Source organism: Phocoena sinus, chromosome 19 (assembly GCF_008692025.1).
Source record: "Phocoena sinus isolate mPhoSin1 chromosome 19, mPhoSin1.pri, whole genome shotgun sequence".
Taxonomy (NCBI): domain Eukaryota; kingdom Metazoa; phylum Chordata; class Mammalia; order Artiodactyla; family Phocoenidae; genus Phocoena; species Phocoena sinus.
Window position 1 is genome coordinate 6,531,228 of NC_045781.1, and position 24,685 is coordinate 6,555,912.

The 24,685-nt window shown below is 53.4% G+C and overlaps 3 protein-coding genes across 6 annotated transcripts in view; 2 read left to right on the top strand and 1 right to left on the bottom strand.

Moving 5' to 3' along the window:
* Nucleotides 1-10,280, bottom strand: ATF5 (activating transcription factor 5). Of its 2 annotated transcripts, none has more exons than XM_032613893.1 (4): nucleotides 10,269-10,280; nucleotides 4,210-4,392; nucleotides 2,571-2,867; nucleotides 1-1,344 (listed from the first exon to the last, which is right to left on the bottom strand). In XM_032613893.1, the coding sequence occupies exons 3-4, from the start codon at nucleotides 2,746-2,748 to the stop codon at nucleotides 683-685; spliced, it is 840 nt and encodes a 279-aa protein (XP_032469784.1). In that variant the 5' UTR covers nucleotides 2,749-2,867; nucleotides 4,210-4,392; nucleotides 10,269-10,280; the 3' UTR covers nucleotides 1-682. The 2 variants fall into 2 exon arrangements, with proteins under 2 accessions (XP_032469784.1, XP_032469785.1); XM_032613894.1 differs by lacking the exon at nucleotides 10,269-10,280 and adding an exon at nucleotides 4,596-5,896.
* The window catches only part of NUP62 (nucleoporin 62), a 27,444-nt gene continuing 6,594 nt past the window's right edge, over nucleotides 3,836-24,685 (top strand). Inside the window, exons 1-2 of one of the 3 annotated variants that reach the window (XM_032613888.1) lie at nucleotides 4,090-4,260; nucleotides 9,012-9,067. The gene's annotated coding sequence lies outside the window, so the exon portion shown is untranslated. Of the gene's footprint in view, nucleotides 4,285-9,011; nucleotides 9,068-24,685 lie in introns of all 3 variants that reach the window. The other 2 variants (XM_032613886.1, XM_032613887.1) reach the window with 2 other exon arrangements.
* IL4I1 (interleukin 4 induced 1) overlaps nucleotides 4,014-24,685 on the top strand; it is a 39,719-nt gene continuing 19,047 nt past the window's right edge. The window contains exon 1 of the mRNA XM_032613882.1: nucleotides 4,014-4,260. Within this exon, the coding sequence (XP_032469773.1) occupies nucleotides 4,047-4,260 (214 nt within the window). The 5' untranslated portion in view covers nucleotides 4,014-4,046. The remainder of the gene's footprint in view (nucleotides 4,261-24,685) is intronic.

The following is a 24,685-nucleotide window of genomic DNA, read 5'->3' on the forward strand; positions in this document are numbered from 1 at the left end:
GGAAATTCTTCATTTTATTTCCACTCACAACCCCCAGAAAGGATCAGTCTCCGCCCTCCCTCACCTAGAGGCAGCCCCTCCCCCAACACCTTCACAAAACACTGATTTCCTCCCAGAGCTAAAATGAACACCCAGCCATTCCCCCCCACCCGCCCACCTCCCCAGCTGCCCACTTACCCACCTGCTCTGTGAACTCGGCCACCTTTTGGTTCCACCCCCAAATGTAGTTCCCCAAGGTCACTTGGCTTATTTTGCTTGTATTCTACGGGCAGCTTTCTTAAAGCCCTCCCTGACTTAGTCTCCAGATGGCTTCCCTGTCCTCCTCTGCATAGACGTTCTGCAGAGATTCCTGGCCTCACTTCCCTGCTTGAGAGACCAGGTTTCCAAGCTCTCCCCTGCCCCCCCAATTTCCCATGGACCTCTGTTCCTCAGCTGTTAGTTGAAGGGTATAGATGTTGACTAAGGCCAAACATTCCATGATTCTGGGGAGGGAGGAGGGGAGCAAATTCAGAATGGACAGGAAAGGAGGCAAGGATAAAAGGGGAGGGGGAGGGGGAGGGGAAGTTTGGACGGCAGCTAGAGGCAGGGGGATGATGGGGGACCTCCCAGCTCAGCCCCAGAAACAGAAGTGAGCCACAGCCGAAGAGCAGCATGCCCGCTATGGCCTGAAGACCCGGCCCAGCTAGCTGGGCCGGGTCCTCTGGCTTCGAGCCTTGTACACTTCGATAAGCAGATCCTTGACGTACTGGATCTCCCGCTCCACCGACTCAGCCCTCTCCCTCAGCTCCCGGTTCCGGGCCTCCAGCCCCTGGCACTCGCCCTCCAGGGCCTCGCCCTCTGCACGCTTCCTCTGGCGGTACCTCAGAGCTGCTGACTTGTTCTGGTCTCTCTTCTTTTGCTTGCGGTCCCCTCGGGTGGCGGCAGGATTGGGGTAGGGGGTGGGGCGGGAGGGTTGAGGGGGAGGAGAAGGGGGTTGCTGTGGGGGGCACAGGGGCGCCAACCCCGAGTCCCCCTGCTCGGCCTCACTGCGGCAGTAGATGGCCAGCAAGTCGAGGGTGTCCGGGGCCGGGGTCGGGGGGAGGTCAAAGGTGGGCAGGGGGAGGGGAAGGGAGAGGGCGGGTGCCGGTGCTGGCTGTGTCGGAGGTGGGGAGGATGGTGGGAGAAGTGGGGCATCAAGGAAGTCTTCCATCTGCTCCAGCTCCTTCTTGAGGAGGGAGGCCATAACTTCCAGGTCAGGTGGGGGTGGGGAAGGTGGGGGGAGGGCACCTGAGGGCAAGGGGGGCTCCAGAGGGAGGAGGGCTGTAAAGTCCACCCTCTCGGTCATCCAGTCAGAGAAGCTGTCGCCTGGAGGATTGGAGAGGGACAGAAAGCTCCTTGAGTTCCTAAGCCTCCACCCAACCAGGTCCCACTCACGACTACTTCATTCGTCCCATTCGTTGAGTAAAACCACCAACCAGCCAATCAGTCAATCAACCAATCAAGGAATCATCAAACCAGTCAACAGACCAACAGACCAGCCAACTGACCGACCAATTAGCCAAACAGTCAATGAACCAGTCAACCAACCAATGACCCAAACAACAACAGTCAACCAGCCATTTCTTCAACCATTCTAACATCCTCTTTACCGATTAGCCTACATCTGTGGTTTCTTGATTTACCCTCTAGTTTACTCGTAAACGGCAAACTAAATCACACATAAACACACCCTGTTTCATCTTTAATTAATTATCGAAAACCCACTATGTACCAAGCATTTGGGATACACTAATGAATAAAACACTTCCTGCCTCAAGAGCTCTGCCTATGTTGTTTCCTCCACCTGAAAAGCTCTTCCCTTTTTTTTTTTTTTTGCAGTACATGGGCCCAGCCGCTCCACGGCATGTGAGATCTTCCCGGACCGGGGCACGAACCTGTGTCCCCTGCATCGGCAGGCGGACTCTCAACCACTGCACCACCAGGGAAGCCCAGTTCTTCCCTTTTCATGGCTCATTCCTTACCATTCTTTAGGTCTCAGCCAAAATGTTACTGACTTGGAGAGGGTTTCCTGGCTCCCCGCTCTAAACGTGTCCTTGTTGTCATTTTTAAAAAATATATTTATTTATATATTTATTTATTTTTATTTATTTAGTTGCGCCGGGTCTTAGTTGAGGCAGGCAGGCTCCTTAGTTGCAGCATGCGGACTCTTAGTTGCGGCATGCGTGTGGGATCTAGTTCCCTGACCAGGGATCGAACCCGGGCCCCCTGCATTGGGAGTCTTAACCACTGCGCCACCAGGAAAATCCCCCTTGTCAGTTTTAAGCTCAGCTACTAAGTGTTTCCCACTTATCCCCATGCATCATGGTTTAATATGTCTCTTGTCTGTCTCCCCAGTAAAGTGTGAGCTCCAAGAGGGCAGGGATCATGTCAGTCTTGTTTCCAGCTGTATCCCCAGCACCTAAGACAGTGCCTGACATATTATACATGCTCAATAAATACTTATTGAATGAATGAAAAGTGAATGAATGAATTCTTCTCCCCTGCCCCCCACAGCCCAGCTCACCCCACCTCCATTCTTTGCCTGCCCTTACCTGCCAGGGGCTCTCCCCCCGCTGGAAGCCCGCCCTCTAGGGCTCCCCCAAGGACCTCATAGGGGCCCAGGGGGGCAGGGGCCAGGGGGAGTTTCCCATAGTCTACGAGCCAGCCCAGCCCGCTAGCTGGGAGCAGGGTCCTGTCCAGCTCCAGCCCCAGGGTCGCCAGGAGTGACATGGCTGCAGCACGGGCGTTGGGCACGGATGGCAATGGAGAAGGCTGCACCAACAAGTGGCAGGAGGCTCTGGCGGTTACTCAGCTGGACGAAGACAGGCACCAAGGCAAAAGCGGAGTACCTACGAGTGTGACACAAAAGTGAGTGGGTCAGGGGCCAGCCTCACCTACTGCCAAAGCCACGGGGAAACCAAGCCATACCCCCAGGGCCCCGGGATTCCTTGCCCTTTCAGAATTCTAAATCTGCCCTTTCTTTCCCCAAATCTGAGCCCCACCCATTCCCAAGGGAATTCTCTTTACGCCCGATTTACTTTTCTTCAGAATTCCCCAGACCCAATCCTTCCAGTACAGAAACCTATGGTCTCCCAGGGGAATTTCCTTAAGTCCCTCCCACCTACCGCATAATATTCCGTTTCATTTAAAAAAAAAAACACTCAATCCCAGGGGAATTTTCTTGCAGCCACACCTCTTCCTCTAAAATACATCCTTTAGGCCCCACCTCCTCCCTAGAGTCCATCTCAAATCTCTTCCCAGGGGAACTCCCCCTGTCCCGCCCCTTCATCAATGTCATCCGTTCGAATCCCACCCTTCCCTTTGAATTTTGCGGTGATTGCCACGGTCCCTCCAAATCCCGCCCCCACGGTTTATTTTAGCTCCACCCCTCCCCGACGATTCCCCAGAGGCCTTGCCTCTTTCTCAGATAGAAACACCATCCCCTCAGCTAACGGTTTTCTTAGTCCCGCCCCTTCTCACCGTGGGTTACCCCCCCAAGCCCCACCCCCCGCGACGCCTCTTATCCTAGCTCCATCCCCTTAAACGGGTCGTTTCTAAGTCCCGCCTTCTCCCCTGTCAATCTAAACCAGCCCCCCCCCCCCCCGCCCCCCGGAGGTGCCTGAATGAAACGGAGGGAAGATGTGCTTTGCGCCTGAGCAAAGTGGAGGCGGGCGGGTGGAGGCTGCAGGCGGAGAACAGCTCCTCACTCTCCGCCATCCACACGCGGCCCTCTCGCCGAGGGCTAAAGCGCATGCTCCACCGCCGTAGCGGCCCCATTGCTCCCTCAGGCCTCCGCCCTCCTGGGGGTCAGTGCGCATGTGCGGCTGCTTACTGCCCGCCCTTTGCATAGAAATACTACCGCTGGTGGACAGATGCGCATGAGCAATCGCTCGCAGACTCATTCAGGGCGGGGGCGAACCACCACCCTCTCTGGGAACTAGTGCGCAGGCGCAAACGCACATGTGCTGTCTTTAAACACCAACGTTGTCTGGAAGAACGCACCCTCCCCCCTATCGGGCCGAGTGCGCATGCTCCACAGCGCGCGCGAACGACCCGTCTTCCCTCTTCTGCGCCTGCGCGACCGTGATTCCTCAGTCTCGTCTCCCTACGCCCCAGACTCGGTCGTGAGGGCCGCGAGCTTCGAAAGGGCGGGAAAGGCCGTTGGAGAGGGAGAGGCGAGCAGTTACTCACTCCATGGCTGCGCAAAGGAGAGGCGGCGGCGGCCTCGGCTGAAGAAAGAAGGTAGGAGCGGAGGGCGCAGGCGTGGTGAGCGCGGAGACTGGCCGGGGGCACAGAGGGGTCGCGGCTACAGAGCCATGGCCGGGGCTACGCGGGCTGAGGTGGCGTCGCGGTAGTGTGAGGAGAAATCATGATCTGAGGGTGGGGAATGAGGTGACCCCGTGGACTGGGGACAGATATACCGGAGGTGGCGCAGCACGGCCTGCCCGGATCCTTCCGCGCCCCGCCCCGCGCGGCCTCAACCGTGAGGCGGGCCTCACCGCCCGCCCTCGGGGATCCCGGGATCCGGCCCTCTCATCCTTCCCACCCCGGGAATTCAGGCCTCTCCTTTCTCTGACCTGTAGATCTAGCTCCGCTTTCCTCCCAGCCTCGGGGGTGCCGACCCTTCTTTCCCTCTGACTCTGGGGTCCGCGGTCCGGCTCTCTGCTCCCTCTGATTTGGTGACTCGGCCCTTCCTCTTCCCTGAGACCCGCACTAGTTCGTTTCGCCTTTCTTTTCCCCTGCTTCGTGAATTTCCGGTCAGCCACATGTTGAGCTCTTTATCCTTAATCGCCGTCCCACTCTGAGAACACTTTTTGTGGCTTAGAGTCTGGCGTGAGTCACAGAGCACGCTCCGTTCAAATCAGAGACCGGCGAGGGTGGCCTTGGACAAATAAATTCTCTAGCCTCTCAGATAGGGGATTATTTGTAAAGTAAGGAGAATAATCAAGTGTACCTGGTGGGGTCGTTTGTGAGAAATAAGTCCATTCCTGTGAAACCCAGATCCCACCTCCTACATGCTCGCTCAGCGTCTTTTATGATCAGTAGGAGGGAACTCTGAGCCCCGCGTCAACCCTTCCGACCCCCGTGGCCGGAGCCCCAGACACTTAACCATGCAACATTTGCTAATAGGTCGTTCTTGTGTTTCCTTCACTCCTCCAAGGTGATTTCCAGCCATCCCTGACCGCTCCCATTCAAATGATGGACGCTCAGCCCCATCTTGATGCAGGGAGTCGGTCATCGCCCTCAGTCTTATCTTTTCTCCATCCCCTGCCCACCTCTCCTCAGCCCATATCCTTAGCACTCCTTTCAGGCCCGTTGGTTCATTCTTATGTCCCTGCCCCTCCCCTAGACTTCCTTTCGAAGGATCCTCTACCTCGGCTGCGCCCCCACCCCCGCCACTAGATCAGTCTTCACACTCTGCCAGAAAGAGGGAGATCTGTACTTGCATCGCTAAAAGAGATCGGGCTTCCTAGCCATCCCCTCCCCCTGCACTGGACCCTCCACCAGCCCCAAGTGGATGTGGGTCTTCCCTCCTTTTCCCATCCTGCATTCATCCACATCAGGACATTACACCTGGAGTTCAGCTTTTCATCACTTTTGTGGTGCTTATGAGACTGAATCAAGATCCAGAGAAGGTGGGAGACCCTGATCTTGAGAGTTAGCTGGGAGTGAATACACACAGGCTTTTTTTTTTTCCTTCCAAATGCACGTGCTCTTTTTTTCTCCCGGTTTTATTGAGATATAATTGACGTGTAGCACTGTATAAGTTTAAGGTGTACGACATAATGATTTGACTTACATACCTCGTGAATGGATTACCACAATAAGTTTAGTGAACATCCGTCACTTCCTGCAATTGCAACACTAAAGAAATAGAGGAGGGCTTCCCTGGTGGCGCAGTGGTTGAGAACCTGCCTGCTAATGCAGGGGACACGGGTTCGAGCCCTGGTCTGGGAGGATCCCACATGCCGCGGAGCAACGAGGCCCGTGAGCCACGACTACTGAGCCTGCGCGTGTAGAGCCTGTGCTCCGCAACAGGAGAGGCCGCGACAGTGAGAGGCCCGCACACCACGATGAAGAGTGGGTGCCCGCTTGCCGTAACTAGAGAAAGCCCTTGCACAGAAACGAAGACCCAATACAGCAAGAATAAATGAATTAATTAATAAACTCCTACCCCCAACAACAACAACAAAAAAGAAATAGAGGAAATGCATACGTTTTTCCTTGTGATGAGAACTTCAGGATTTATACTCTTACCAACTTTCATATACAACATATAGCAGAGTTAATTATATTTATCGTATTGTACATTTTATCCCTCGTACAGGCTGCTGTTGCATACAGGAAGTCTTTCCTGGGATCTGACCATGTTCCCTTATGATACTTAACTGTCCACTCTGCCAGCTCTTGCCCTATAGGGGCTGTGTTATTACCAAGGCAGCATAGAGTAGTGGTTAAGAGCACAGTCTCTGGAGCCAAGTTGTTGGGTTCAAACGCTGAGTACACCCCACTTACTAGCTTACTGGCAATTTCCCTTCCCTGTGCCTCGGTTACCATTAACAGTGCCAGAATAAAGCATGGAGTTGAGTTAACAGAAACGTACTGAGGTACGTGGCCGTTAATAGTACCTGCTTCTTAGTACTGTTTTGAGGATTAAATGAGTTAATCCAGGTCAAGTGCGCTTAGACTAGTGCCTGGCACACAGTAGGTGCTACATAAGGGGGTTTTATTATTACTCTTATTGAGTTGGATATGTTTTATCTCCATTGCTAAGCAGTAGTGCTTTTAAAGTTCTTCTAAGTAAGAAGGACTGACTTCCACTCCTCAGTATGGATATTTGAGCGATAGCAGGTGGGATTAGGGGAGTCTGTTGGACAGGCCGCTGGCAGTGAGGGGGCACAATCACTCCCCAGTCTTCTTCGAAAAGACCTTCTAGATTATAACCGGTGGACTAGGTATTTTTCTTTAAATAAACTTTTTATTTTGGAATAATTGTAGATGTACTGCAAAGACAGTGCAGAGAGTCCCCTTATACCCCTCATCCAGTCTCTGTCACTGGACATCTTGCATTATGCTCGTACATTTGTCACAACTCAGGAGCCAACATCAGTACGTTTCTATTACCTAGACTCCACCTTGTCTTCTGATTTCACCAGTTGTTCATTAACGCCCTTCCATTGTTCCAGGATCCCCTCCAGGATGCCGTCTTACACTTTAGTCGTCCGTCTCTTGAGCCACCTCTGCTCTGCAAAGGCTTTTTAGACTTTCCTTATCTCTCATGACGCTGACAGTTTTGAAGAGTGCAAGTTGGGTATTCTATGGAATGTCCCTCCATTTGGTTTTGTCTCAGACAGGGATTGTGGGGTTTTGAGAGGATGACCAGGTAGGATATTTTTTAATACCTGGAAATGAACTTAGTGTGGGAATCTTGCTGCTTGTAGATTGCGGCGTTTGCTGACTGAGAAGACCCTGATCCCCCTGTCCCAGCCCCTTGTGCCTTTTTCTCTCTCCATCTGATGGGTCCCATAGAGTTGAGTTCTGGTGCCAGTTACCCCACCCACGCGGCCTGACTCAGTCCTGCAGAACTGGTGCCAGCTTGCACACTGAGCTCCCTAGCCCTTCAGGGCATATTCGAATTTATGGGCGGTGGGCCATCAGTGGTGCCTGTTAGCCCAGGTCTTGGCACCCTGAGCCTTCTCCCCACACCCACCTCTGGACCTGTTGCCCATCCAGGACTCAGATGCCTGGGTCTCCCCCAACTTCACAAAGTCCTCTGGGGTCCAGCTGCCCCAGGCCCTTCAACTCCTGATCTGGGGCTGGGAGCATGGGTGGGGCTGCTGGGGACTCTTTTTCAGTGCGGAGGAGCCAGGCTTGGGGAGTGAGGTGGCAAAATTGCAGGCAGGTTGCATCACCCTGGCTGTTTGACAGGGAGGGGGAGTGGGGGGATTCTCTGGGGGCCCCCCTGCGCACCCGGCAACCGTTCCTGGTTAGTGAAGCCCTGGATTGCAGAGAGGCTCCAGCACAGCAAGGGAGGGGTTTGGGGAGGGGGAGGGAGAGCAACCTGTGCAGAACCCTGAGAATCAGGCTCGATGCCAAGAACTACCAAGAACAGACTCAGATCACAGAGGCTGACCCGCTCAGCTTGCAGGGGGCAAGGTGTCGTGTACAGTCACACTGCTGGTTAGAGCCCGGGCCTCCGCCATATAGCTTCCAAGGCCCTGCTGGTCCCAGGGAGAGCCTGTCCTCTCTCAGATGTGTGGGGTCCCTGACCCCCAGCTCAGGATGTAGCCTGCTGGGAGGCCACCAAACCTGGACCTTCACCTCGGGTCTGCTGCTACTCACAATTGCCAAATTCTATTGATTGTGACCTGCCCCTCCCCATCCCCTGTCCCAGAGGAGGCCCTCCTCACCTGTCCTATCGCAGAACCCCGAACTGGTCTCCCAGTCAAAGTGACGGGCCTGCAGTGATGGAAGAGGCACCGAGTTTTCCATCAGATGGACCCAGGTTTCAATCCCAAGCCCATACCACCTAGTCCTGGCCAAGGGTGCACACGAGGCCCTTACTCTGCCTTGGCCTCAGCTGCCTTCTGAAAAGTGGCCCAGATAGTTTCTCAACCTTTTGGCTAAAATCAAATGAAAAGTGGCTCAGAGCCTTGACTCTGGAGCCAGCCTGCTAGGTTCATATCCCAACACCACTTATTTGACCCTCGGCAAGTGACATCTTCTCTCTGTGATTCAGTTTCCTCATCCATAAAATGGGGATAAGATGACCCACTTCCTAGGATTATTGTGAGGATTAAATAGGTAAATGTATGTAAAATTCCTAGAACAGAGCCTGCCTAATTATGAGCATTAATTATTTCTCTTTAAGGCTTAGGTGCTGAGGGGATTATATGAAATGATGTAGGTAAAGCCCAGCACTTACTAGGAACTCAAGGTCAACCCATGTTTGTTTCTCTTCGTATTCGTACTCCACTTTGTTCTGCTTTCAGAGCCGCCTCGAAGGCAGATGTCTGTGTATGTGACTGTTTCCCTGAGCACTTAGAGGGTAAGTCAGGACCCTCGTCATTCCCAAGAATCATTCCTCACAGCCCCCAGCCCTGTGCTGTAGCCTCACTAGGCATCAGTTCTTTTTTTTTGGCTGTGCTGTGGGGCATGCGGGGATCTCAATTCCCCAACCAGGGATCAAACCCGTGGAGTGGAAGCACGGAGTCCCAACTGCTGGGCCACCGGGGAAGTCCCGCATCAGTTTATTTTTAAATGAGTTGCTCAGGCACAGAGACTGGGGAATTCAGTCCTGTGGCCTCTGAAGGGGCACTAGGGCAGGTGTCTGCGTCATGCAGGCCAGGAGGGCAGAGGTTGGGGGTGGGCGTCTTGGCAAACAAGGGCAGGAAGGCCAAGGCCAGTTCAGCTGGGGAAAGGGCAGTGCAGGGGCCAGGCACACAGAACACAGGTCTGCCACGTGGCCCAGTGGCTCAGAGTCCTCCAGAGTCCCTTCCCTCCCCTTGCTCCCGCTACATCTTCCTCAGCAGAGGCAACCACAGCTCTCAGAGCCTGGCGAGGCCCCATACTGCTGCACCAGCTCCAGCACGCTCGATGGTCATCTTCTGTTTTCATTTCCTCTGGCCACTGTAACAAATTGCCGCAGACTTAGTGGCTTAAAACAACATGCACTTATTCCCTTTCAGTTCTGGAGACGAGAAGTCTAAAAGGGGTCCTTCTCGAGGCTCTAGGGGAGAATCCATTCCCTGGCCTTTTCCAGCTTCGAGAGGCTGCCTGCATTCCTTGGCTCGTGGCCCCTTCCTTGAATCACTTCTACCTCTGCTTCCATTATCATGTCCCCTATCTCCTCCTTTGATACTCTTGCCCTCCCTCTTATAAAGACCCTTGTGATTACGGTAAGGCACACCCCAAAAATCCAGTATAGCGTCTCCATCTCAAGATCCGTAATTTAACGACATCTGTAAAGTCCCTTTTGCCTATAGGGTAGCGTTCACAGATTCTGAGCACTAAGATGTGGACGTGTTTGGGAGCGTCATCCATCCTGCCACGCCTTCCCTCTCGGGACCTCTGTTTCCTCATCTGGGAGCTAAAGGCTAGCGCCAGCCCTGGCATACCCCTCCCTCATGTGCCCACAGGGAGTGGACAGGGTAAACTGAAGGTAATTGACAGCATGGTGTCCTGGAGCTCAGGACACATCACTTATCACCGTGTGGGCTTCAGCAAGGTGCTGTGCCCGCACGTGCTACATCAGAAGAGCAGGGACAATAGCAGAGGGCAGTGGTGAGGACCAGAGATAACGTGTGAAAAGGCCTAGAACGATGCCTGGCTCTGCCAGCGAGCTGTCCCTGCAGGCACGGTGCTGCTCAGGGCCGGCCCATGTGCCCTGCAACAGTGCCGGCCTGGCAGCGCAGAGCTTCGGGTTTCATAGAAGTGAGAAATCCAGACTTTTCCATGAGATCCAAGTTTTAAAAGGTTGGTGAGTCACTCAGAGAAACCTCAGCAAACCTCGAGTGTGGATAGGCTGGGGCCGAGGGCCCTCCCTGACCTTTGTGTGCGGTGATTCCTACCCCCCTGCTCCCAACCCCACATCTGTCATCCTCTGCCCAGAGCAGAGAACTAAAGGAACTGAGGACTTCTCAGTGCAGGGCCACACATACCCCTGAGCTGTTCCCCCCACCCCCCGCCGGACTGACCCAGCTTGAAAGGGTGCCGGTCTCACTTAGACTCTGCCCAGCCTATGCGCGGTTGGGGAGGGCATTGTTTGTGGGGAGCAGGGAAGGGGGTATCTAGGGAATCATCCGGGAAGGTTGGGTTCCTGCTGAAGGGGGGCTGGTGTCCTTCATCAGCCATCCATGCCCCCAGGACCACCAGTACATGTAGTCAAACCATTTGGGTTTCTTGCTTGTCGCAGCTGTGGGGCCACCCACCTTGGGGGCCCATGGGGCATCTCAGGAAGGGGGTGTCAGAGGGGACTTTTAGGGGCTGGGCTGGGTTAGGTGACTGGGGAGGGTTCAGGGAAGAGGGGTTTTGCTCTGGATTGGAGGCCGGCAGGGAGCAGGGGCAAGGCTGTGACCAGCGTCCTTTGTCAGTGGAGCTGACGCTGTGCTTAGTTAAGAAGCAGCCGTCAGCTCTGAGCCAGGAGAGTGATGTTTGGTCATTTTTGTGCTTCGGACAGTGTGTTTCTGTCTGTGTTGAGACGTGTCAAGATCCATCACAATCAGGGTGGCCTTGCCTGATGTGTTCTGTTCAGTTGTTTATGCCCAGCAGGAGAGTACAGGGCCACTCTTCCCTTTCTCACAGCAAACCTGCTCCTCGTGCCCAATGGGGGATGGCAGGTGGAGGGCAGCTGCAGCGCAGCCTGCACCCCTGCCTTGAGGTGGGCCTTGGATGCACCATACCCCCAGGTTTGCTTGGGCACAAAGGAAAGTAGCAAGGCCTGAATGAACGCAGTTGGCATCCACTGGGATGGCCAGTCATAGGGGGAGCCAAGGGAGCAAGAGAGAGGGGGTTTGAGGCAGAGGCAGGGGACCATAACAGGAACACCTCACAGGCCTGAGAGGTCCCCCAGGACTTCCCCAGGGGGGGCTTTGAGGGCCAGCAGCCAGCAGGGCCCCAGACCTCAGAGCTGTTAGGTTTGTTCAGTAGCCCTTTGCCCTTCTTCTCCTGCCCGCCCCCACCCAGAGCAGGAACAGATTCCGGCGGGGGCCGGGGGGACGCAGGGCAGGAAAGGGCATCTGAGGCCCCCGCTTCACTCCAAGCCGTCAGGAGTTCAGCCTGCAGTGAGGGAAAGCAGACGGCACCGAGTTGGATTTGAGAGTGAAACCTGAACCACTAAACTAGTCTGGAAGGTGACAGAGGTGACCTGGGATGTCATTAGGGAACAGGAAGGGGGTGCTGGACATGGCACGCAATGGGGGGGCGTCGTGGTGAAAAGGGTCACGCTGGAGAGGCTCCTGATGCCCCAGCTTAGCTCTGGGGCCAGACAGCCTCGGTCAGTCCTAACCACCTGGGTGACTTTGGGCAAGTTACTGAAGTTCTCTTGGCTTCAGTTTGCTCATCTGTAAAATGGGAACGCTGGTAGTTCCTGCCTCTTTGGGTTGTAGTCAGTACAGGTAAAGCACTACAAACAGGGCACAGCACATAATAAATGTCCAGAAGTGTTAGTGCGGTGGTTGATACCCAGGGATAGGTAGGGGCTGTGATTGGTTCTAATCTCAGAATCAAAGCCACCCTGCCCCCCACCTCTGGTGGTTTTCACCTGGTTCCCAGAGAAACCATCTCCATGGCAACTGCCTCTGCCACAACCTGGACCTTTGCCTCCCTCCCCCACTGACATCACTGCCTCTCCACTGGGACACTGGTGTTGATTGCAAGAGAGGCTGGGGAGGGAGCACAGGTGTGTGTGGTTCTGTCTACACACACACACACACACACACACACACACACACACACACACTCACACGTGTCCACCTGTGGTGCTCTTAAAGTCCCTTGGCCCTGGTGCTTTAGCCCCTCACTGAGTCTTGTATCTGTGGTGTATCTGTGCCAAGCTGCGTTTCCACTGGAGCCCCTTGTTGGCCTCAGCTGACTGGAGCATTTCAACTACAGTCTCCTCCCCAGCCCATTCTCAATCAGCTGTACTCATCCCCACAAGAAAGTGTGAGCCTATCTTTAGAAATAGCTCTGCCCAGCCCCTGCCTTCTCAGCCCCTCCCTGGCATCCCATGCTTGGTTGGTTTGTTTAATGGCTTTATTGAAATACTGCAAAAAAAAAAAAAAAAAAGCATGATTCACATCCATTTATTCAAGTGTACAATTCAGTGTTTTTTATACATTCAGAGTTGTGTACTCATTACCACAGTCTAATTTTAGAACATATTTATCACTCCAGAGAGAAACCCCATACCTCTTAGTGGTCATTCTCCATGCTCCCATCCCTCGGCAACCACTAACCTGCTTTCTCTCTCTGTAGATTTGCCTATTCTGGACATTTCATATGAATGGAATCATACAATAGGTGGCCCTTTGTGTCTGGTTTTCTAGGTTCATCTGTTTTGTAGCATATGTCAATACTTTATTCCTTTTTTTTTTTTTTTTTTTTTTTTTTTTGCGGTACGCGGGCCTCTCACTGTTGTGGCCTCTCCCGTTGTGGAGCACAGGCTCCGGCCATGGCTCACAGGCCCAGCCACTCTGCGGCATGTGGGATCTTCCCGGACTGGGGCACGAACCTGTGTCCCCTGCATCGGCAGGCGGACTCTCAACCACTGCGCCACCAAGGAAGCCCTTTATTCCTTTTTAAAGCTGCATAACATTTCATTTTATCCATTCATTAATTGATGGACGTTTGGGTTGTTTCTACTTTTTGGCTGTTACGGAGTATGTGTGTACTAGTTTTGTATGGACAGATGTTTTCATTTCTCTTGGGAGATACCTAGGAGTAGAATTGCTGGATCATTGGGTAACTGTGTTTAACCTTTTGAGGAACTGCCGTACTGTTCTCCACAGTGGCTGCACGATCTTACGTTCCCACTAGCGATGAGGGTTCGAGTTTCTCCACATCCCAACCAGCGCTTGATACTGTCCACCTTTTTTGTTATTGTAATCCTAGTGGCACCAGTGAACTGGTATCTCATTGTGGTTTTGATTTGCATTTCCCGACAGCTAACAGTGCTTTTCCCATGCTTATCACCCATTTGTGTATCTTCTTTGGCATCTTGTGGTTTTCACACACTTTCACACATTTAACACTGTTCTTCAAGGCAGCCCTTGCCCATCTGAGCTTTTGCCTGGAATGAGCCATTGCTCTAACCCCTTCCCACCTTGACTGACTCCTCCACATCCTTCAAAACAGGCTTAAACATCCCTTCCTTCTCTATGACAGTGTCCTTGCCCCTCCCCTGGGCTTCCAGTAGGTTCTAACCAAAGCTCTTTTCACAGTGTCTACCTGTTGTCCAACAATTTATCTCTTTGTTACCCTCAGTAAACTCTGAATTATTTAAGGGCAGGAACCTTGTCATATCCTGACTTTGACATTTATGTTGACTTGAGCAAGTTAACTCTAAAAGGGAGATGCTAATGGTACCTACCCTGTGGTAGAAGCAGTGAGAACTAAACCAGTTAGTACATGGAAAGCACGTAGAATAGTACCTGGCACAAAGCAACCTGGATCTGTTTATTGGGTTAACAAGCATTTGCTGAGTGCCCCCAGTGACCAGCAACTGTCACAGATATTGGGGTACAGCAGTGGAGATCATGGACCAAAATCCTGCCCTTCATGGATCCGTTGTTCTAATGGAGAGACAGACAACAAACGAGGTCTGTAAATGGAATATATTGTATTTCAGATGATGCTGGGTCCTAAGGATAGCTGGGGAAGACCTCACTGAGTAGGTGACATTTTAACAAAGACCTGAAGGAGGTAAGGGAGTGAGCTATGGGGCCATCAGAGTGTTCCAGAGAGAGAAAACAGCAAGTGCAAAGACCCTGAGACAGGAGCGCTTTAGGCGTGTGTGCAGAACAGCAGGAAGGCCTGTAGGGCTGGAGTGGAGTGATGGAGGCAAAGGCTGCTTAGAGATGGGGGCATCTTTCGGCTGTTGGGAATAATGCTGCTGTGAATGTTTGTGCACAAGTTTTTGTCTGACTACCTGTTTTCAATTCTGGTAGCTTTTTCTTCATCACATTTATAACACTGGGTTTTTGAGGACGGTGGCCATGCCATATTGTCTTTGTTTGCCCAGCCCAAGGCCTGTCCTGTCCTAAGTCTTAGTGGATGTTTGTTGACTGAATGAATGAGGTATGTTTGTGAATTACCCAACACGTGCTGGCATACAGTGGTGCTGAATGGTTGGTGCTTTTATCATTATTTTTTTTTAATGCAGTTCATATATCAGGTTGGCAATACTTTCCTAATTTCAGGTGCTGGCAGGTTGTAGGGAAATGGTTGCCTCAGTCACCGCCAGTTAGAATAAAGGCACATACAGGCAAGTTGGAGGGCAGTTTGGTTGTCCCTAGCAAAACCAGAATGCAAGTACCTGTGGCCAGCAGTTCTTCTGGGATCTGCCCTGGAAGAGTGTCTGTGCCTGTGCCCGAGAAAGCATGAGTGAGTATGCTTGTTGCAGTATTGTTTATAATAAAGAAAAAATCAGGAGCATTCTAAATGTCCATCAGTAGAGGCACGGATAAATTAAATGTGGTCTAGTCACACTGCGGACTGATTTACAGCAGCTAGAAGGAGAGGAAAACCTGTTGAAAACGCTACAAATTGTGGAGTGACACATGCAGTATGATCCCCTGTGTAGTAGAGAAAACATATGTATAAAATCATTTCCTCTGGCTATGAACGTACGCATAAGCACGTAGATAACAGATACACAGCGACTTTTAACTGGGCTACCTCATGGGTGTGGGGACCAGGATCAAGGATAGTGATCAGGGGATGCTTAGCTTTGTTGGTGGTGGCCAAAACAATATTTTAAAGAGAGGACTGATGTATTGATTGTGTAGTTAAAATTTAAATGTTAAAAATGCTGTTAGGGGGACTTCCTTGGTGGTCCAGTGGAAAAGACTCTGCTGGGCTTTCACTGCAGGGGGCACGGGTTCCATCCCTGGTCAGAGAACTAAGATCCCACATGCAGCACGGCCATAAACACACACACACACACACACACACAAAATGCGGTTAGGTAGAGGGGGGGAAAATATCTTTCAGCACAAGAGAAGGAAACAAAACAGTTTTTGGCAAAAAAGGTAAGGGATCCAGTACCTGAGTAATCCTCAGAGCTCGTCCAGTCCTATTATTTTATATTAAGAGTGGTTCTAGAATCTTCCTTAAAAATCTACTCCTCTGGTTGTTTCCTGACTTTGCCACACACGTCTAACCTGATTCGTTTTCCCCGTGGGGAAATTTGCTGTTTGTCCCACCACCTGAGCTCCTTCAGGTGCAGGTTTGGACCTCAGGAGTGAGAAGGAGAATGTAATTGCTCGTTAGCCGTGAGGTGAGTTCTTGGGGTAGAGAGAGTATTTTCCAGTGAAGGAAGGAAGAAGAGGGATGGCTGAGAACCTCTGAGTCCAAGAAATATTTAGGTACCAGCTGGAGGCAACCCCGAGGAGCAAACAGCTGAGGGGTGCAAGGCAGTTCCCCTGTGAGAGCATTTCCTCCTCCATCCAATGAGGACGATAAGTGTACTTAAAATGACTTCTACAGTATAGTCAGTGAAGAAAGAAGAGTGCAGAATAGTGCTCCTGGCACATGCAGCCTTTTGTGTACAACGGGGAGATTGCAAACTGCATTTACTTAAACGCATTGAAAAAGATCTCTGGAAAGGGACTTCCCCGGTGGCACAGTGGTTAAGAATCCGCCTGCCAGTGCAGGGGACACGGGTTCAAGCCCTGGTCTGGGAAGATCCCACAGGCCGCGGAGCTACTAAGCCCATGTGCCACAGCTACTGAGCCTGCGCTCTAGAGCCTGCGAGCCACAACTACTGAGCCTGTTCACCTAGAGCCCTTGCTCTGCAACAAGAGAAGCCACAGCAATGAGAAGCCCACGCACCGCAACAGAGAGTAGTCCCAGCTCACTGCAACTAGAGAAAACCCACACGCAGCAATGAAGACCCAACACAGCCAAAAAATAAATTTATTTATTTATTTATTTATTTTATAAAGAAAAAAAGAAAATCTCTGGAAAGAGGCACAAGAAACTTAAAAGCTTGTCTCCAGGTAAGAAAGATAGCTGTGCGGAGCAGGGGAGGATCACAGAGACCATGGAATTCCCTCTTGTACCTTTGGAACATAGAACCATGTGAACAAACTATCTTTTCACAAAAAGAATTTAATTTTCATTTTAAAAAATGACCAGTATGTCATTGGGTGGGTTGGGAAATGGAACACTTGTGACACTGTCTCTTGGGCAGTTAGTATGCAGGGACATTTAGGGATCAGTTCATGTGACCAGGACAGGCAGTGAGGCTTTCCATATCCTTTTCCCTCCCCACAGCAGACAGACAGACACACCTCCTGTTTGTCTGTCCAGACAGGTCTCTAATGCTTAACATGGGTTCGTTATATTGATACCTGGGAAGGTGAGAAGCCTGCAGTGTGCCCGTCCACAGGGAGGAACAGGCCCGAGGAAATTAGGACCAGAACCCCAGGCAGCTTAAGGAGGTGAGAGGGCAGTTGAAAACTGCATCTACCTGGTCTCTGTCCCACCCTCCCAGTTGGGGATGCCTTGTGCTGTGGAAGAGAGATGGCCTTTACATGGAGGGGAGCACTGAGGTTTCCCTGCTGCAGACGGGCTTAGAAAAGCCTCTCTGCCCCTCTCTGGGGCTCCGTTTCCTGCACCTGGGGTTGGCCGGGCCCACCAGGCAGGGTAGTTGTGTAAGAGCCAGACAGACTGGCCCAGGTCACCACCAGCCCCCGCCAGGCGACTGCTGGCGTCTTGCCCTACCCCACCTCCCAGCAACCTGGGTGAGTCTTTCAAAACGTAAATCAGATCCTGGAACTTCAGAACTCTATCGTGGCTTCACACTGCACACTGGTCTGGCCACACTGGCCTCCTCGCTGCTCTGGAGCCTGAGACTCTGCCTTGTCTAAGGTCTGGTTGGCAAGCTGCTCGTCGCTGATCAGTTGATTTCCACTCTTTTTTTTTTTTTTTTTTTGCGGTACGCGGGCCTCTCACTCTTGTGGCCTCTCCCGTTGAGGTGCACAGGCTCTGGACACGCAGGCTCAGCGGCCATGGCTCACGGGCCCAGCCGCTCTGCGGCATGTGGGCTCTTCCCGGACCGGGGCACGAACCCGTGTCCCCTGCATCGGCAGGCGGACTCTCAACCACTGCGCCACCAGGGAAGCCCTGATTTCCATTCTTGAAGGGCAGGCTCTCTGGGCTTATCCGTTCCCTGAGGTTTAGAGGGGTTTTCTTTGACTCAAAGGAGAGTAGGGGATCCGATTCAAGACAGATTTAAGAAGCAAGAGTCAGGGTCTCACATGTTGGTGAGACAACCTAGAGGAGATGATGGTGGGGGACAGGGAGTTCCTGCACTGACACAGCAAAGGTACCGGCTGGGCCGGGCCGGGCCTTTAAGCCTCAACGGGCATCACATTTCCCCAGGCAGGGCCGCGTTCAGCAGCGCTGGGCTGGGCTGATGACGACCAGGGGCAGCGGTTCCCTCAGTCTCTGATTTCCTGCCTTGTCTCTCCCATGTCTTCTCCCCTCCTCTGGTCTCTCTGAGCCCATGGCCACACTTCCTCCAAGTCTTAAATAAATAGCTAATTCCAAAGGGAAAACGTAGTTGGTACAGACAGTTCCTGTCCTTCCTGGGTACTGTCTGGGCTCAGCGTTGTTGGCAGTCACCAGGTGGCTGTGGGCAGAATGCTGGGAGCGGTTGCTCCCGTCACTTCCCAGAACCGCATTAATAAGTTAACATTTCCTGGGTCCCGAGAATACACCAGACATGGTGCTAAGTGCTTGACACGGATTAGACCATTTTATCTTCACAGAGACCGTATGATTCTGGAGCCGTCATCCCCTTTTTTCAGATGAGGAAACTGAGGCCCGGGGGATGAATTTAGAACTAAGATCCCAGGGCTAGGAGTGGAGGAGTGGGCGCTCGGGCTGACAGGCTGCAGCGCCCACTTCTCGTTGCTGGGCTGTGTCCTGCCGGGCGACTGGCAGAAGAGGTTGGGCAAAGTCCTCTGTCCGCAGAGCTCACGGAAGTGCATGGGCTGGACTTCTCGTGACCGCTGCAGGCCTGCGGCCCTCCTCCCGGCCCATCAGTGGACTAGACAGACCTGGGCCCCATTAAGGAGCTGTGGGACATGGAGTCCTTTGGCTGGACTCGTTGCTGCCCCAGATGAAACAGAGTTTCTGTTATGAAGGAAGCGGGTGGATGTGGGGCAGCTGCCTCTGCCCCGGGGGATGAGCCTCATGGTGGGAGAGTCACTTCTGAGGTGAGAAGGTGAAGGGCCGTAGTGGGGATGGGAGGGAAGCGGGGTCCCGGCTTTATGTCCGGTGGGTGGACTGGCTGCCAGTCGTCTGCTTCTGTGACCCGGCCCTCGACCCCACTCCCCGTCAGCCTGCTGCTTCAGCCGTAGCTGTGCAGAAGCTGCCCTGGAGGTGTGTCACTCCCTTGGCTGCTCAGCCACATGTCTGCCCAGAGCACCCCACTCCTCCATTAAGACTTAATTCTGACATCTCCCCCTCTGCTGCCCCAGAAGGAGCTCGATTCCTTTCTTGGGACTAGTGTTCGCTGCTGTGTGACCTTGAAGAAGTCACATTAACTCTCTGAGCTTGTTTCCCATCCAGGAAGAGTTTAGTGTGCTGCTTGCTCCCTAGTGCTCCTGGCCGGGTACCGCTTACATAGGTGGCACTCAGTAAATGTAGTTAGTATCGGTTCTCAGGCCATCGGTCAGCCACAGTTATTTATTGGGCGCCTGCTGCATGCCAGGCACTGCTTTGCGTGCTGGGGGTACAGCCATTAACAAAACAGGGAAATCCTGCCCTGTGGGGCTGACACCATCACAACCACAAGCCCTCCTTGGTGCTCCCAGGCCACCCTGTCCCTCCCCTCCGTCATACACGGCCTGTTGTTGCTGGGTTTCACACACATCCACACCCCAATGAGGTCACCCCAGTGGCCGGGGATGTCTGGATTTTCAGGATCACAGCTGTTCTTTCCCCAGTAGCTCCGCAGCTGCTAGGGTCCCGTGATCGCGCCCCGACGCACAGAGGCAGGCCTGCCCTGGCCCCGTCGCCCCTCACTCCTGCCCCTTTCTCAACCCCAACTCCAGGATGTGTTTCCCATCCATTTCTCTGTATTGAGTTCCGTCCTGTTCTTTCTTTGTCCCCCACCCCTGTATTAGTTTCCTATTGCTGTTGTAACAGGTCACCACGAACTTAGCCGTTTAAGACAACACAAATATTTCCTCTTACAGTTCTGGAGGTCAGAAGTCTGAAATGGGTGCACAGGGCTGTGTTCCTTCTGGACACTGGGGGAGACTCTGGGTTTTTCCTTTTCCAGCTCCTAGAGGCCACCTGCTTTCCTTGGCTCATCGCCCCTTCCTCTGTCTTCAGAGCAGCAGTGTAGCAGCTCTCGGAACGTTCTTCCATGGTCACGGTCCCTCTGGCTGTCCTCTTCTGCCTCCTGTTCCAATAAGAACCCTCGTGATTACATTGAAAGCCCATGCAGATAATCCAGGATCATTTCCCCATCTCAGGATCCTTAATCACATCTGTGAAGTCCCTTTTTGCCATGTGAGGTCACGTATTCACAGGTTCTGCGATTACGGTGTGGACATGTCTTAGGGCTGTTATTCTGTCCACCACACACAACCCCTCCCCCATACCCTTCTTAATCTTTCTTTTCCTCTTGGTCCAAGGCTGAGGTCCCCCCATATTAATTCCCAAACACCCCTGTTCCTGGTATCTAAGAAAAGGGGCTGGGGTAGGGAGGGAGGGAAAGGAGAGCCCAGGGCTCAGTAACAGTGCCGCCTGCCTGCCCTCCAGCCACACCGGCCTCCTGCTGTCCTGGTCCCACCCCAGGACTTTGTTCTGGCTCCTCCCTCTGGTCTCAGATGCACTTCCCTCTGGCCGCCTCTGTTAATCCCCTCACCCCTGTGCAGCGTCCCCTCTTCCCCTTTCCTTGCCCCACTTGGTCTTTTCTCCGTGACACTGAGCCTCTTCTAACATGCCATGTAATTTCTCTGTTGTGTCTTGTTTTCCTGTCTGTCTCCCCCGCTGGAATGTAGCTCCACGAGAGCAGAGACTCCTCTGTCTCACCTACAGCCGTATTTTCGGGGCCTTGAATAGCGTCTGTACATAGCAGGTGATCAAAAATACCTGTTGGGGCTTCCCTGGTGGCGCGGTGGTTGAGAGTCCGCCTGCCGATGCAGGGGACGCAGGTTCGTGCCCCGGTCCGGGATGATCCCACATGCCGCGCAGCGGCTAGGCGCGTGAGCCATGGCCGCTGAGCCTGCGCGTCCGGAGCCTGTGCTCCGCAACAGGAGAGGCCACAACAGTGAGAGGCCCGCATACCGCAAAAAAAAAAAACAAACCTGTTGTATGAATGACTGTTGTACTGCAAAGAATTTGTGTGCTCTCTGTGACTCCCCCCTCGGGGGACGGACCATTTTTCCTCTCTGTGTTGTCATCACTGTACACAGGGTAGGGCTGAGTAAATGCTAGAGTGAATAAAGTAGATGAAGTTCGGGTTTGGAGAGGCAGAAGAACTAAAGGTTGGTAGACCTGAGCGAAGGTGGAGGTGATGGCAGAGAACCCTGGTCCTTGAAGCTGGGGGTGAGTTGTGTCTGTAGGTGGGAATCCCAGGCGCCCCGGGGCCATGCAGGTGGCCGGATGTGGTTTGGAAAATGAGGGCAAATGCGGGGCTGGTGGCTCTGCCAGTAACACCCTCAGTGATCTCAAGGCAGCCCCTTTCACTCGGGGCCTGGGTCCTACGTGGACCAACTATCCCGGCCGCGGCTGCCCAGTTCCGAGCAGCTGGCCCGGGCACACCCTCCCCTCTTCCCAGGGAGAGGCACCACTTCAGTTTTTGTGCCTCCCCGCTTGCCCCCAAGCAGCGTCAGCTTCTCTGTTGGGAAAGCTCACCCCTTTGGTAAAAGTAGAAAAGCCCTCAGAGGGCAGAGGGCTTTTTTTCCTTTTTTTTTCACAGCTCACAGTAGTGTGTATTTGTTCAGCCATGTTTTATGAGAAACACCCAAAGTTCTGGTCTTCAGTGGCTTTGTTAACCGGGACAGACCCTGCAAGAACTATCACTTTGTTTCATTTTGGTGCAGATGTATACATGTCCCAACCTGGGATTCTCTCTTCTCCATCCCCAGGGTCCTGGCTCAGGCCTTGGGCTCTTGGCCTAGACTGTCCCCCAGCCTCCTCCCAGCTGCCCCACCTCCAGCCTCTACTGCTCCAATCCATCCCCCACCATGTTAGTCCCCCCCTCCCCCTGCCTTAAAGTCCCTCTGTGGCTCCCTCAGGATAAGGTCTGGCCATTCACGTGACATCGGTGGCTCTGCCAGCTTCTCCCATCACATCACATGGCACCATACATGAATGTGGTCACAGGTCCCCAAGACCACCCTCAGCTTCTGTGATTTGCTGGAAGGACAGATCACAACTCAGCAAAGCTGTTATAGTTATGGTTTATTACAGCAAAACCAAAACAGGGTAAAATCAGTAAGGGGAGAAGGTATTCGGGGCAGAGTCCAGGAAGGTGGAAGCTTCCAGTTGTCTTCTCCCAGGGGAGTCACACAGACAGGGCTTAATCCTCCAGCAGCAGTGTGAGCACACACGGGACGTTGCCCACCAGGGAAGCCTTGCTGTCCAGGTTGGTTTTAGCTACAGTCATGCAGGCACCGTGTCACCTTCGTTATTCAGTCTCTAGCCCCCTCACAGGACAAGCTGATGCCGTGTGGCCCAAGGCCCACCTTAGAGACACTCTGTCAGGCAGGATGCTCCAAGGGCTTGGAGGTTCCCTCCCCAGAGCCGGGCAAGGGCCAGTCCTTTCTTTGGAATGTGCAGGGTTCAGCCCTGCCCCGCGCAAGTTATCCCTCCAGCCCATGCTGACAGCGTACTCAGGCCCCAGAGCCACACCTGCTGGTCAGCCTCTCTCTGCCTCCACCCGGACCCTCCTCCCTGTCTCCGGGCTGACCCCTCGTCCTTCAACGCTCAGCTCAGGCATCCGCTCCCACTACCTGTGACCCAGCCTTGCCCCTGCCTGCAGCCCTGGTACTGAAAACCCGACGTTTGCCGCGTCTCTGGCTGCCTTCAGGGTTTAGCTCATCTCCCTGGGCCTCACTCTCCTCGTTCGTCAGATGGACCTGCTCTCAGGAATAAGTGAGCCGTAACACACAGGGTGGGCTGGATCAGGACGTGTTCACCACTCCTTAGTAGGTCCCTGGCATCCAAGGTGTTGGAAACAGATGAGGCGTTTAATAAATACAGAACCGTTAAACCAGACAAGGCCCCATGGGAGATTGTTTTTCTTGTGGTATAAAAAGCAAAGAACTTTCTATAAATGCTTTTCTGAAAAACTTTAGCTGCAGCTTATAAATAGCAGAAGCTCTCTCGAGTGAGTTCTTGAGAACTGAGACACGTGGGTGTAACAGTTCAGATGCTTCTGGCTGCTGGTAGCAGACCCAGCTCGAGGTGGCTCTGCAGTGAGCCGGGGGGTGTGAGCGTCTCTCGAGCAAGAAGGGAACTGGTGCAGGGCCGGGTGCCGGTGGTCCCAGAGGCTAAGGCACTTGCTGTGGCGAGAGTGAAGAGAGGCCTTTGTCAGAAGCCCCCAGAAGAGCTTTGTAAAAAGGCCAAGGTCATGATCCCGCCCCTGGAGAGAGACTGATGTTGGTGGTCTGATCAGCTTACATTTTGAGTGTATGTCCCAGGAGGTGGTGGGTCGGAGGCAGCCAGTTGAGGTCTGCTGGCTCAGACCAGGCAGGCACACCGGGAGGGCGGGCGGCCCCGGGCCCCTCTCCCCAGAAGCACATGGCTGTGTGGAGGAGACCGAACAAAACCAGGGGTCTGCGGTGGAAGGTGGAGGGGCAGCTACCTACGCAGAGGGAAGAGGAGACAGGACTGGCGGATGCCTTCTCTGGGCCAGGCATGCAGCCCCTGTCATGACCGTGTTTATTCTTCAACGTGTGAGGGGAGTATCCTCACTACAGGTGGGAAAACTGAGGCACAGGGCGGTTCAGGAGACACCTGCGCCAGGCCCCACAGCTAGTGAGTGGCAGGAGCAGAGTTCAAGCCCAGGTCTTTTCTTCGTGCTCGGAGACCAACTTCGTGTCTGGAAACAGGGAGCTGTCTTGCAGCTGCTTTTAAATGGAAGGAAAATAAGCACATGAGGGTGTGGGGTGGAAGCTGGGGTGCAGAATAGCCGCCATGCCCCCAAAGCAGGGCTGCTTGCCCTGTAACCAGGATGGCGGGGGGTGCCCATTTGATGAAGTAGAGATGAAGAGGGCTTTTCAGTGCAGGGGCGGGGCTCTAGGGCCCACCGTGGGTTACTTCCGTCTGAGCCTCTCTTCCCCCATCTGTGCGCTGTGGCCATCATCCCGAGGACCTCGTAGGACAGGTGTGAAGTTGGCTGAGGAGGGGGTACGTATCACAGTGCTGTCGGGGCTGCCCCAGAACCACTCTCATTTTGACGCTGGAATGGGTCATGCAGCCTGAGGCCCGCTGAAGAGTGGCAGCTAACCGTGAGTTCGTGTTAAACTTGAGGTCAGCCACAACTTCCAGGTCTTTTTCCTAAGCACTTCACAGCTGGATTCACACCCACCCCCGGCCTCCCTCCCTTCCTCACCAGCTTCCAGGGGCTCGCGCCAGAGTGACGGTGCAGTGTGTGCCTGTGTGCAGCGACTGAGGTCGTTAACACCATACCCACCTCCCTCCCGACTCGGCCATACTTCAGTGTTGTAGGGGCCACTCCCACTTCCCTGATGAGGGAGCTGAGTCTCAGGGAGCCCTGGGGAGTCACGGGGTCCCCCTTCATATCCGTCAGACACTTTCTACTCCCCAACTGTATTCGTGTCTTATATGGCTGTTCGCACAAATTATCACAAACTTATTAGCAGCTTAAAACAATGCATATTTATTCTCTGTGTTTACGGACATCAGAGTCCAAAATCATTCTCACTGGGCTGAAATCAAGGAGAGCTGGTTCCTACTG